The sequence below is a fragment of the Amblyraja radiata genome, chromosome 6 (genome assembly GCF_010909765.2).
Source record: "Amblyraja radiata isolate CabotCenter1 chromosome 6, sAmbRad1.1.pri, whole genome shotgun sequence".
Taxonomy (NCBI): Eukaryota; Metazoa; Chordata; class Chondrichthyes; order Rajiformes; family Rajidae; genus Amblyraja; species Amblyraja radiata.
Genome location: NC_045961.1, coordinates 53,558,685 through 53,572,158, shown reverse-complemented (window position 1 = coordinate 53,572,158; position 13,474 = coordinate 53,558,685). Strand labels below are relative to the sequence as shown.

General features: G+C 44.0%; 1 protein-coding gene across 1 annotated transcript; it reads left to right on the top strand.

Annotated features, from left to right (window-relative positions):
• The first annotated feature begins 2,785 nt into the window (after window positions 1-2,785).
• Window positions 2,786-12,796, top strand: hmgb1 (high mobility group box 1). Its single transcript, XM_033022853.1, has 5 exons — window positions 2,786-2,937; window positions 4,425-4,596; window positions 9,944-10,092; window positions 10,667-10,841; window positions 12,200-12,796. Exons 2-5 carry the CDS (start codon window positions 4,441-4,443, stop codon window positions 12,359-12,361), a joined length of 642 nt encoding a protein of 213 aa, XP_032878744.1. The 5' UTR covers window positions 2,786-2,937; window positions 4,425-4,440; the 3' UTR covers window positions 12,362-12,796.
• The last annotated feature ends 678 nt before the right edge of the window (window positions 12,797-13,474 follow it).

Genomic DNA, 13,474 nt, shown 5'->3' with positions numbered 1-13,474 from the left:
CCACAGAAGGTAGTTGAGGCCAGTTCATTGGCTATATTTAAGTTAGATGTGGCCCATGTGGCTAAAGGGATCAGGTGGTATGGAGAGGAGGCAGGTACAGGATACTGAGTTGGATGATCAGCCATGATCATATTGAATGGCGGTGCAGGCTCGAAGGCCCGAATGGCCTACTCCTGCACCTATTTTCTATGTTTCTATGTTGTCTCGGCCCGCCATCGGTGCTGTCCTGGATGTCGCTCCGGGGATTGATTATTCCGCCTTGGCGGCTGTTCAGCTGGAGGATGCCGAGATTCCAGCCTACCGCACTGCCATCTCCGGCCTGGAGTTGGAGGACATGGCGTTTGGTCCGGCTGTTACTACGGTCCTGTGCGGTGTATCCACTGGTCAGCCACGGTCGATCGTCCCGGCCGCCTGGCGCCATCGGGTGTTCGATGTTATCCAAGGGTTGGCGCACCTTTCCATCCGGGCGACAATTGAGTTGGTGGTGGCCCGGTTCATGTGGCATATCTTGCGCAAGCAGGTCGCTCACTGGGCCTGGGCATGTATTCTGTGTCAGACGTCCAAGGTCCAGCGTTACGTCTGTGCGCCTATTCAGGACTTTGCTGTGCCTCACTGGCGGTTTGACCACATACATGTGGATATCGTGGGTCCGCTGCCCCCGTCCCGGGGTGTCACACATCTCCTTACGGTAGTGGCTCGTTTCAAATGATGGCTGGAAGCTGTTCCGCTGGCTGATACCTCTGCTGTGACGTGTGCCCATGCCCTTACTGCCCATTGGATTGCCCGTTTCGGGGTACCAGTGAACATCTCTTCAGACTGGGGGTATCAGTTCACCTCTGAGTTGTGGTCGCTATGGCCCGCCTGTAGGGGGTTCATCTCCACCATACCACGGCCTATCATGCCCAATCCAACAGTTTGGTGGAGCGGTTTTACTGCCATCTGAAAGCCGCTCTCAAGGCGCGGCTCATCGGGCCGGAGTGGATGGATGAGTTACTGTGGGTTTTACTGGGGATTCGCACTGCCCCGAAGGAGGACTTGGCTTCCTCCTCTGTGAAATTGGTTTATGGTGCTCCGTTTACGGTTCATGGAGATTTTGTTCCCGATGTTATCCCGCCTTCTGGCACGTGGGTTACAGGAGCCGCCCTCGTCTGTGTTGGTCCATTTGCGGGAGAAGATGGGCACGTTCTCCAGGACTGTTCCTTTGTGTTCCTGCGCCGTGACGCGCATCGCGCGCCGCTGGAGCGGCCGTACGAGGGGCCCTTCCGGGTGCTGCAGCGTGGCCTTACAACTTTTGTTTTGGACATGGGGGGTTGGCGTTAGTCTGTGTCAGTGGCTCGTTTGAAGCTGGCCCATGTCGATCTTAGTCAATCTGTGCTGGTGGCCCAGCCTCGTCGTCGGGGGCGTCCGCGGTTCCGGCCGCTGCCCCTTCGCCTTCCCCAGTTATGTCCCTTGTGGGGGGTGGGGGAGGATGTGTGCACGAGGTCCGGCCGCCTCGATCGTCTGCCCTTTCGTTTTCGTGCCTCTGGTTCGGGGGGGGGGGTCTTGTGGCGCCACGCGGTGGTTATGCCACTTTCTGTGCGAACCCTCGGGAGTTTGGAGCAGGGTCACGTGACTGGGTTTGGCGGGAAGGAGTCATCACGAGATTTACGGGTGTGGCCTGGTATATATAATGAACCCCGGGTTGACCTTCCCCCAATCACATGTGTGCTGTGCTCTTTGCTTTGTCAATAAAGATCTCTTTGTTTCACCACGCCCGCCATAATAACTTATTTTTTGCATGTTGTCTGAGATATGTGCCTGTGGTGCTCCTGCAAGCAAGATTTTCATTGTACCTATAGCACACCGTACTTGTGCATATGACAATAAACTCGACACAAAGTGCTGGAGTAACTCAGCGTGTCAGGCAATATCTTTGGAGAACATGGATAGGCAACATTTCAGATCGGGATCATGCAGACTGATTGTAGGCTTTTAGACAGACAATGGCTGATTAGGGATAGTCAGCATGATTTTGTACGTGGGAGATCATGTCTCACAAGTCTGATTGAGTTTTTTGAAGATGTGACCAAAAATGTTGTACATATGGATTTCAGTAAAGGATTCAACAAGGTTCCTCATGGTAGGCTGCTCTGGAAGGTTAGATCACATGGGATAGAAGGAGAGTTAGCCGAATGCATAGGAAATTGGCTCGGTGCCTTTTGTTTTGTTATATCTATTTTTTGTCCAATTCTGCATTCTGTCACATACAACACTTAACCTCGACTAAAAGGAGTGCAATTTAGAATCCCAGACCACCGGGAATAAGCCAACTGTGGAGGAGTGGGTGATAAGTGAAGTTAAGGCAGCAGAGTGTTACTCCAGCGCTTTGTTTCTTTTTGGGGGGTTATATCTATTTTTGTGTCATATTCTGCATTATGTCACATACAACTCGATTAAAATGAGTGCTGTTTAGAATCTCAGACCACCAGGACCAAGCCAAATGCGGAGGAATGGGTGAGAAATTAGGCTAAGGCAGCAGAGTGCAGCTCCCATGTGTAGCCAGGCTGTACACAGAGACTCTGTGAGTGTGCTCTCTGTGCCTACGTCTCTCTTTCTCTCTGCCTGTAGATTTTTTTTATATTTTGTATTTGCGCGCTGTTTCGCCCTCAGCTGTCATTTTCCCCGTCGGCTTCCAATGAGAGAGAGTTTGCAGTCAGAACAATGGCTGGGTGTTGACCAACTGACGAGGCGGACGGCGCGGCGGCGCCCAATGGTAGCGGCTTGTGGTGATAGTGCGCAGGCAAGGCAGGCAGCGAGAGAGCGCTGTCCCAGCCATTACAGCGAGAGACGGAGTGAGGCCGGCTGTTAGCGTGCGGACCAACTCAAACACAGCGAGCTGCATCGTTACCTCAGACTTCCCCTTCAAAAAAAAACAAAAACCCTGCGAATTCTAACCGGGCATGTCTTTTACTTTCTTCTTTTTCTTTTAGTTTTACCTCGGAGAAAGGGAGCAAAGTTTGACGGATAGAAGAGCAGCCTCAGCGCTGTTGTTAACATGGCTGACGACGGCTGAAAGCCATTATTAAATAGCAGCGCCGTCGAGTTGGCTTCAACTTTTCCCGAGCACGGCAGGCGGGCGGCGGGAGGGCGGGCGGCGGCTTTCGAAGGCGGGGTGAGGTAGTCGGGACTCAGGGCCGTGCGAGGGTGAGGGTTTGGCGGCGGTGCGGTGTTGGGAAGCGGGGGTAAAGCGGGCGGCAAGGCGGGGTGTCCCCCCCCCTCTCTCCCCTTCAGGCCGCTATCAAGATGGAGCCATGTCGAGGCGGCCATTCGCCGCGCTCTCTCCACATACTCCACTATAGACACCACACACCGTGTAAACTATAGGCACAAACCCCATTGCACTCCTACCGCAAAAAAAGCGAGCGATAGAGGCGGAAAACAACGGCGCAACCCTCTCCAGACGGTGCCCGGTGACATTTGAAGGGGACTTTCTCTCATGAAGAAGCAGTTTCTTCAACATGGGAGAAGAAATATTGTCGTTGTTGTTTGACCTCATTTTGTTTTCTTATCCTCTGTTGTTCTCAGCCATTGCGTCCACTCGAACCCAATTGAACGAAGAAGCCCATGGAAACATTTAAACTTTTAAATACCATTTTAGAATAATTTTTTTTTCTTGGAGCGATTGATTAGGAATTTTTTTTGTTAAATGGACGTTATTATTTTATTCTTTCTCCAAATTGTGGCGGGAAGTGTTCAGAGCGGAATTTTCTCCCCATTCCAATGGAAACTTTTGCAGTTTTAACTACGGGAAGAGTTAGGCGGGTTTGTTAAATCGCAGGAACATTTTTTTTCTTTTATAAAAAAATTTAAGCTTTTTTCCCCCCCACCACCGCATTAGTTTTAAAATGGCGCGAAGGATGGAATTAACATTTAAGACATTTTTTGTGTGAAAATTACATGTCTAAGAGTAATTTAATTTTCCTGTTTAATTTCGGCACCGTTTACCCCCCCCGCCACCCCCCCCACTTCCCACCACCGAGGCTAAAATACAAGGGCGCGGTTATTTTCACACCATTTTTGTAAATCTGGTGGCAATTTGCAATCTTTTTGCGTTTTTTATTTATTTTTTGTACATTTAAAGTATTTTGAGAACTGGAAGGTTGTCCCGATATATAGCGATAAGCCAACGACAGAGGCACAGGTAGTTTAAACCTCTGCCCTTTTCAAATAACATGATGTGAACGCCGATGGAATAACAGCAATACATTTCTAATCTCCACAAACTTGTTTTTAAACCATTTAACGTACATCGCACGTACTTCATGGAAATTTCGTTCAGTGTCTCGTTGTACCTCTATTTCATGCACCACTTGAGTAAACGGAACGTTATGAATTGTAAAGGATGTAATTAACTGTCTGCAATTTTTTTAATCCCTTTTTCAGGAGAAAAAAAAAGCCAAAATGGTAAGGGGGGGTGGTGATCCTAAAAAACCTCGAGGCAAAATGTCCTCGTATGCCTTCTTTGTTCAAACCTGTCGCGAGGAGCACAGGAAGAAGCATCCCGATGCGTCTGTCAACTTTTCTGAATTTTCAAAGAAGTGTGCAGAAAGGTGGAAGGTGGGGAGTTTGTTCTTCTGTGGCTCGTTGCCGATTTTAATTGCCTTATATTTTAAATTTGTACTTCTGCCCCATAGAATATATGCATTAAGATTCAAGCTAAAATAAAATGGTTGAAAAGCAGACGACAAGGTAATGGTAGATCTATCAGATATGCCAGCATGTTTTCTCACCCACCCACCTGCAGTATAAGGATGGAGTTCAAGAATGAATTATAAGAATGAAACATTTTCATCTGTAAATACAAATAGAATTTTCACTTTCCTGAATTTTTTGGTCAATGATTTTAAATTTTTTTTTTTAAGTTTCTTTAAAAAAGTTTGACATTTTAAAATGTAAATGATCTGAATTAGCCTTTAACAAACCCAGTACTTCGGCTAGGACATTGTTAATATTATCCAACAATACAAATATCGCCAATTATGCATCCACTGCACGGTGAAAAGTCATCTTTTTTCTAGTCTTTGTTTTATATTACAGATCAGCCTTGTGATTGTTCTCATCTGGAATGTCTCTATCTCAGATTTTTCTTTTGAGTTTGGCATGAAATCAAACTGTCTATTTGGAATGTTGGATTATAGTTTAGCATGTTGATTATTGAATCATTTGAAGATATTGCTTTTTAAAAAAAACAAAAAAACTTTCACAACCTGAGTAAAAACAAAATTGGTTGCAATTTTGGTCACCCGCTGTAGAATGGATGTAGTCAGGCTGGAAAGAGCAGATAAATTTTTCGAGCATGTTACTGGACTCGTGGGCCTGAGCAATAGGGAGAGGTTCGGCAGGTTAGGACTTTATTCATTGGAGCACAGAAGGATTAGGGGTGATCCTATAGAAGTGTATAACACCATGAGGGAAATGGGGTGAATGCAGTCTCTTGCCCGGGGTAGAGGAATCAAGAGCCAGAGGATGTAGGTATATGGTAAGAGGGGCAAGATTTAATAGAACTTGAGGGTCAACTTTTTCACTCGAGGTGGTGGGTGTAGGAACAAAGTACCAGAGGACATGGTTGATGCAGGTACTATAGCAACATTTAAAAGGCACTTGAACAGGTACACGGAGAGGAAAGGTTTAAAGGGATATGGGCCAAATGCAAATGGGCAGGCATGGGTGAGTTGGGCTGAAGGGTCTGTTTCCGTACTGTATGGCTCCATGTCTCCTAATCTATTCACACAGCAATTCTGCAGTTACTAATTTTGAAACAATATCTTTGGTTCCACGTTTAATGTCCTATTCTACATTAACATCATTGTATTCCCACCTTGCCGATTCCCTCTGCATCCTTTGACTCTGGGGAATCCAGAATTGGAGTTGAAATATTCATTACAAAATCGGGATGTATAGTGTAAAGCCAAAACTGCTCATTATTCAGTGGTTATCCTGAATTGCAAAGACATAGAAAACAGAATAATAGGTGCACAAAGGCCATTCGGCCCTTCGCGCCAGCACCACCATGCAATATGATCATTTAAAATCTGTACCCCATTCCTGCTTTTTCCCCATATCCCTTCATTCCTTTAGCCCTGACAGCTAAATCTGACTCTTGAAAACATCCAGTGAATTGGCCTCCACTGCCTTCTGTGGCAGAGAATTCCACAGATTCACAACTCTGCGTGAAAAGGTGTTTCCTCATCCCAGTCCTAAAAGTCCTACCCCTTATTCTTAAACTGAGACCCCTGGTGCTGGACTCTCCTAACATCGGGAACATTTTTCCTGCATCTAGCCTGTCCAATCCTTTAAGAATTTAATATATTTCTATGAGATATCCTCTCATCCTTCTAAATTCCAGTGAATATAAGCCCAGTCGACCCATTCTTTCATCATATGTCAGTTCTGCCATCTCGGGAATTAACCTGGTGAACCTACGCTGCACTCCCTCAATAGCAATAATGTTCTTCCTCAAATTAGGAGACCAGAATTGTGCACAATACGCCAAGTGCGGTCTCACCATGGCCCTGTACAACTGCAGCAGGACCTCCTTGCTCCTAAACTCATATCCTCTTGCAATGAAGGCCAACATGCCATTGGCTTTCTTCACTGCCTGTTGTACCTGCATGCTTACATAGAAACATAGAAAACAGGTGCAGGAGTAGGCTATTCGGCCCTTCGAGCCTGCACCGCCATTCGATATGATCATGGCTGATCATCCAACTCAGTATCCCATCCCTGCCTTCTCTCCATACCCCACAAAGCCTTACCTTACCACACAAAGCCTTTAAGGTCTTCTCCGAAGTCTACTCTTTTCCGTTAAGCAGCTGTTGCCTGAAGACTATTTCATCATTGGCATTGAGAAGATCTGGTTGATTAATCAATTCTACTTTTTCTCTTCCTTCACGTAACCCAATGGAACAGTTTCTAAGAGGTTTTATTATGCAGTTCCCTGTGTCTCAAGAAATAGAAGAATGCCTTGGTTTAGATTCTAGCATTTGGGTTATGGTTAGAGAAAGGAAGTTGTAATGGCTTGCGTATGAAATGGAGCATTTCAGAATTGACACCGAAGCTGGAGATATGAGCACACAGAACGTGGGTGAACAAGTAGCAGTTGGAATTTAGTACCAAGGAGTATGAGGGGTGTATTTTTTGCAGAAGGGATGGGGAAAGGCAATAGATTAAATAGTGGTTCGTAAATGTACAGGAAGAAAGAAATTTGTTTGGTGATGGGAGAGGTGTGTATCTAGGTATCAGGACACATTGAGAAAGTTGTGATCTTGGGCTTCATAAATGGAAGTATTGAGAACAAGGTAGGAATGCTGATTCTTTGTAAACTTCTGGATATTGGTTCTGGTCACTGCACAATGGGAAGGATTTGCATCCCATTGAGGGTTTACAGAGATCTTGTGGTTCCAGATTTGAGGGATTTTGGTTATGTGATTTGTGTGGAGAGGCTGGAGTTTTTCTCCTTGGAGCAAAAGAGATTAGGAGGAATTTGATCATGATGTACAAGAATATGACAAATTTAGATAAGGTAAACAATAGGCTGTTCTCATTATCTGCATGATAATGATTATCTGCACAAAAAACAGAAGATGCAGAGGTGTTGAGCAATATGCAAAGTATACAATGGTCATGACTTGAACTATAAGGGTGGTTTAAATGAAAGTATAATGATTTCACAAGGAAATTGGATAAGCATGGGAAAATAATGTTCAACCCTATAGATATAGCAGGGGAATGGGACTGACTCGCCGATTTCAATAAAAGTGGCAATAAAAATTAATTGCTCATCATGCTCGCCCTGTTTGTGGTTGGCTTTGTCTAGGTCCACCATCTTATCTAGTCGCAGCCAGCGAATTACCTGCAATAGCTTCTTTACTGAGTTTACACCTTACCTTTGGTGTTCTCTTTCCCTCTTTGCTTAACCCCCCCCCCCCCCCAATTTCCGTGCTTCAAATAACATCTGCCATTGCAGTGGCCGCTCTGCCTGATTACTTGCTTGCATGTTTGGTCATGTGTAAATTCACAGAATTGTGGACAGCCCAGATCATCACGCAAACCAACCTCCCTATTATTGACTCCATCTGCACTTCACGCTGCCTCGACAAGGCCACCAGCATGATTAAGGACCAGTCTCACCCCGCCATACACTCTTCTCCCCTCCCCCATCAGGCAAGAGCTAAAGAAGTGAAAATGCATACCTCAACAGGCCACTGAACCATCCCAACACAACTAAAGAGTAGTCCTGACCTCCCATCTACCTCATTAAGACCCTCTGATTATCTTTAATTGGACTTTATCTTGCACTAAACATTATTCTCTTTCTCGTGTATATACCGTGGACGGCTCAATTGCTCACTGATTAGCACGCAACAATTTTTTTGCTGTACCTCAGTAAACATGACAAACTAAACCAAAATGTCCTTTGTCATCACAAGATTCTACTGTTCCAGTGCCCATCTGATTGGCACCTCACTTTTGCCTTCAAATCTCTTTGTCTAGGTCAAACTTAGGCGATGTATAAACTAGGACCAAATTTATACATCACATCTCATTGACCAGTATTTGCCTCTTTTAAGCGAACCCTCAATTTCTGTAAGAACTTCCTGTCCCAGGGTATCTATATTTTCCCAAATATTAATGGGTCCTTTTCAGGATGGCAGGCAGTGATTAGTAGGGTGCCGCAAGGCTCAGTGCTAGGACCCCAGTTATTTACAATATTAACGATTTAGACGAGATAATTAAATGTGACATCTCCAAGTTTGCGGATGACAAAGCTGGGTGGCAGAGTGAGCTGCGAGGAGGATATTATGAGGCTGCAGGGTGACTTGGATAGGTTTGGCGAGATGGCAGATGCAGTATAATATGGATAAATGTGAAGTTATCCACTTTGGTGGCAAGAACAGGAAGGCAGATTATTATCTGAATGATGTCAGATTAGGAAAAGGGGTGGTTCAACGAGACCTGGATGGCCTTGTACATCAGTCACTGAAAGTAAGCATGCAAGTAAAGCAGGCAGTAGAAAAAGCTAATGGCATGTTGGCCTTCATTGCGAGAGGATTTGAGTTTAGGAGGTCCTACTGCAGTTGCACATGGCCCTGTTGAGACCGCACCTGGAGTTTTGTGTGCAATTTTGGTCTGCTAAATTGAGGAAGGACATTACTGCTATTGAGGGAGTGCAGCGTAGGTTCACCGGGTTAATTCCCGGGATGGCAGGACTGACATGAAAGAATGGGTCAACTAGTCTTGTATTTACTGGAATTTGGAAAGATTAGAGGGGATCTTATAGAAGCATAAAATTCTTAAAGAATTAGACTGGCTAGATGCAAGAAAAATTTTCCTAATGTTGGGGGAGTCCAGAACCAGGGCTCACAGTTTAAGAATAAGTAGTAGGCCATTTAGGACTGAGATGAGGAAAAACATTTTCACCCAGAGAGTTGTGAATCTGGAATTCTCTGCCACAGGAGGCAGTGGAGGCCAATTCAAGAGTCAAGAGTGTTTTATTGTCATATGTCCCGGACGGGACAATGAAATTCTTACTTGCTGCAGCACAACAGAATATGTGAATATGTAAACATTGTATATAATGGGGGGGGGGGGGAGAAATAAAAAGTTCACTGGATGTTTTCAAGAGAGAGTTAGATTTAGCACTAGGGCTAATGGAATCAAGGGATAAGGGAAAAAAGGTACTGATTTTGGATGATCAGCCATGATCATATTGAATGGCAGTGCTGGCTCGAAGGGACAATTGGCGTACTCCACCTATTTTCTATGTTTCTAATATCACTTAAACATTCCTGAGTGTTATTGACCTATTGTCAGGGCAGTAAGCACCAAATATCCCCCCATAACACCTTTCACTCTTCCCTTTGCTAAGGATCTTCATGCTATAGTTTTGGTTTGTTTTCTATAGTCGATGACAGCTAAAGAGAAAACAAAGTTTGAAGATAAGGCAAAAGAAGACAAAGTTCGATGGGAGAAAGAAATGAAGAATTATGTGCCACCAACCGGTGCCAAGAAAATGAAGAGAAAGAAGGACCCTAACGCACCAAAGAGACCTCCGTAAGTTTGCATCAAGACGCAATAAAAACTAAAATTAAACACATACACAACTACACTCAAAAGGTAAATTTGAGTGCGTTATTCTGAAAATACCTGCAAGGAAATGTAGCTTTGGTATTAAAGGAGCAAGTGCATTATTTTGAAAATGGGTAAATCAAACACTCGTAAAAACGTGAGGTGCATTTATTCTGCTCCAATTCAAATGGCAATGGAAGAATGGTTTAAAAACCACATAGACGCAAAATGCAGCATCTCTGGAGAGGAGGAATGGGTTACATTTCGGATCAGATGTCCTGAACCATATATTTCAGTTGAGAGATACTGCTGAGAAATGGGTCTGTCATCCCACAGTCCGCCTCGACCAGTGATTCCTGCACATTAACACTACCCTACATACAACATGGACAATTTACACTTATACCTGCAAACCTGTACGTCTTTGGAGGAAAGATTTAGGTTGATCTTGTGGATGCTGCTATCCAAACAGTCTTTTTACAGGTAAACGGTATGGGTGAGGGTTTGTAATGTGTACGATGTTGCTTCCAAATAATTAATTAACTGCCATTAATTTCAGATCTGCTTTCTTTGTCTTCTGCGCTGACTGGCGTCCAAAAATTAAAGAGGATAGTCCTGGCTTATCAATTGGGGAGACGGCCAAGAAGCTGGGAGAGCTTTGGAATGCAACAGCCGCAAGTGATAAGATTCCATTTGAAAAGCGGGCTGGCAAACTGAAGGAGAGATATGAACAGGTATTGTTTGACCAAAAGCTACAAGCTTTAGTGACTAGTTTATTGTCACATGTGCTGAGGTACAGTGAAAAGCTTTTGTTGTGCACTAACCAGTCAGTGGTAAGTCTGGACATGATTACAATGAAGCCATCCACAGTGTACAGATACATGATGAAAGGGAATAATGTTTAGCGCAAGGTAAGTCCAATTAAAAATAGTCCAAGGGCCTCAACTTGGGTAGATAGTAACTTAGGACCATTCTCTAGTTGGTGATAGGATGGTTCAGTTGCCTGATTACAGCTGAGAAGAAACCCCCTAAATCTGGAGGTGTATGTTTTCACACTTTACCTCTTGCCTGATGGGAGAGGGTGAAGAGAGAGTGACCAAGGTGAGAATCGTCCTTGATTATCAATGAGGAGTATCCTCGTAAATGGAGGATGCCGTGATCCCAGTTGAGGTCTACCATGCAGATGATTGTTTTGTACTAATACTGAATTAGTGAGCATTTTGAGGTTGAAAAACATCCATCTTTCATCTCATGTAAACTTGAAGATTAAGAAAACTTAAATTTTACCAGTTACATTGTGGTGGTTGAAGGTTATTTGGATCCCTTAGATATGAGACTTTTAATTCAGCAAAACAGTATGGAAACAGGTCCTTCGGACCACCGAGTCCACACTGGCCATAGAAACACAGAAAAATAGGTGCAGGAATAGGCCATTTGAGCCAGCACAGCCATTAAATATGATCATGGCTGGTCATCTAAAATCAGTACCCCGTTCCATTGATCACCCTTTTGTTCTATCCTACACACTCGGGGCAATTTACAGAAGCCAATTAACCTACAAACCTGTGTGTCTTCGGAATATGGGAGAAAATTGGAGCATCCAGATGAACACCCATGCGGTCCCTGGGAGAACGTAAAACTCTGCAAAGTCAGCACGCATGGTCAGGATAGAACCCATATGTCTGACGTTGTGAGGCAACAGTTCTACCGCTGCGCCACCGTGCTGCCCCAAGTTTTGAGATTCTAAGTATTGTTCTCTGACGAATGTGTTGACCTAAACAGATGTTCCATAAGTTAGGATACTCTGATTCGCTTCTTCCCCATCAAGGACATTGGACTGAAACTGGTGTGCTACAATGCTGAGAACTAGTTTTCGCACTCTTATCTTCCCCATTGCTGTGCCAATTGTACTTGAGTTTGAACTGATTGTATTTATGTTTGGTATATCTGATCTGATTGGATAACATGCAAAACTAAGCTTTTCACTGTACCTTGGTACACATGACAGTAATAAACCTAAACTATGGTTCACTTAACCCGACTCAAGCACGAACAAACTGCTACATCATTTATCATTTGCATTATCTTGTAGGATCTTGCCTCGTATCGTGCTAAATCAAAGCCTGAAGCCACTAAAAAGCCCATGCCTACCAAAATGGAAAAGAAAAAGAAAGTGGTAGATGAGGATGATGACGATGATGACGATGATGAAGATGACGAGGAAGAGGATGAAGATGATGAAGAGGATGATTGAATTAATCCTACTTCCAGCAACACTTAGCGATAGAGCATTTGCCCCTGCCCTGTACACACTGCTTTTTAAAAATATATAAGGCTATGTATATGAGAATTTGATTTTAAACTGTACAGTTTATTTTTGTTTTGTATAGTTAACACACTACGAAAGTGTCTTTGGGTGGCCCATTGTCTCTGTTCTTAGTGACGTTTTGTTTCACATTTACCTTGGCTGGTACAGTGAGGGGATATAAGTTGGCTTGGTGAGCAATTTCATGTTGGTACACTGCACCAACTGGGTTTGGGGAGGGGGTGTTAATTTGCTATTGAGTTGTTGTAACATTCTTGGTGCATCCAACATTGTGCTAGAAATTGCCACTCTGTAATTGCCTGAAATTGCGGCTTTTTTGTTGACCTTTTGAAATGCTTATAAAATTTTTTATTAATGCTCTCATTATGTTTTTATTTTGTTATTCTCTCAACACCTCATCCTAATAATTGGTCTTGTGGTTTAGTTTATTGTCATGTGTACCGGGGTACAGTCAAAAGCTTTAGTGTGCTAACCATTGAGCGGAAAGACTATACATGATTACGACTGAGCCATTCACAGTGTACAGATACTGTACATGACAAAGGGAATAACGTTTAGTGTAAGGTAAAGTCCGATCAAAGATATTCTTATGGTCCCCAATGAGGTAGATAATAGCTTAGGGCTAGTTATTGGTAGGATAGTTCGGTTTGCCTGATAACATCTGCCTATATTGGTATCGCTGCCTGATTTATAGCTAGTTCAGGACTGAATTAAGTGGATGTTTCACTTGCCATTTTTGATTTGCTGCTTAATAGAATAAAACAAACTCAAACATTTCTTTAAATGCTTTTTGGGCAAGTCGCAGATCAGGTACAGAACGCCCTTTAGCTCACAATGTCTGTGCTGAACATGATGCCAAGCCAAACTCTTATCTGCCTGCACAAAGTCCATATCCCTTTATTCTTCACATGCCCATGTGCCTATCTAAGTCTCTTAAATGCAACTTATCTGCCCCAACAGTGTTCTAGGCACTCGCCACCCTGTGTAAATTTAAAAAAAAGCATGCCTTACAGTAAAACCTTGCCCTCTAGTATTTGATAT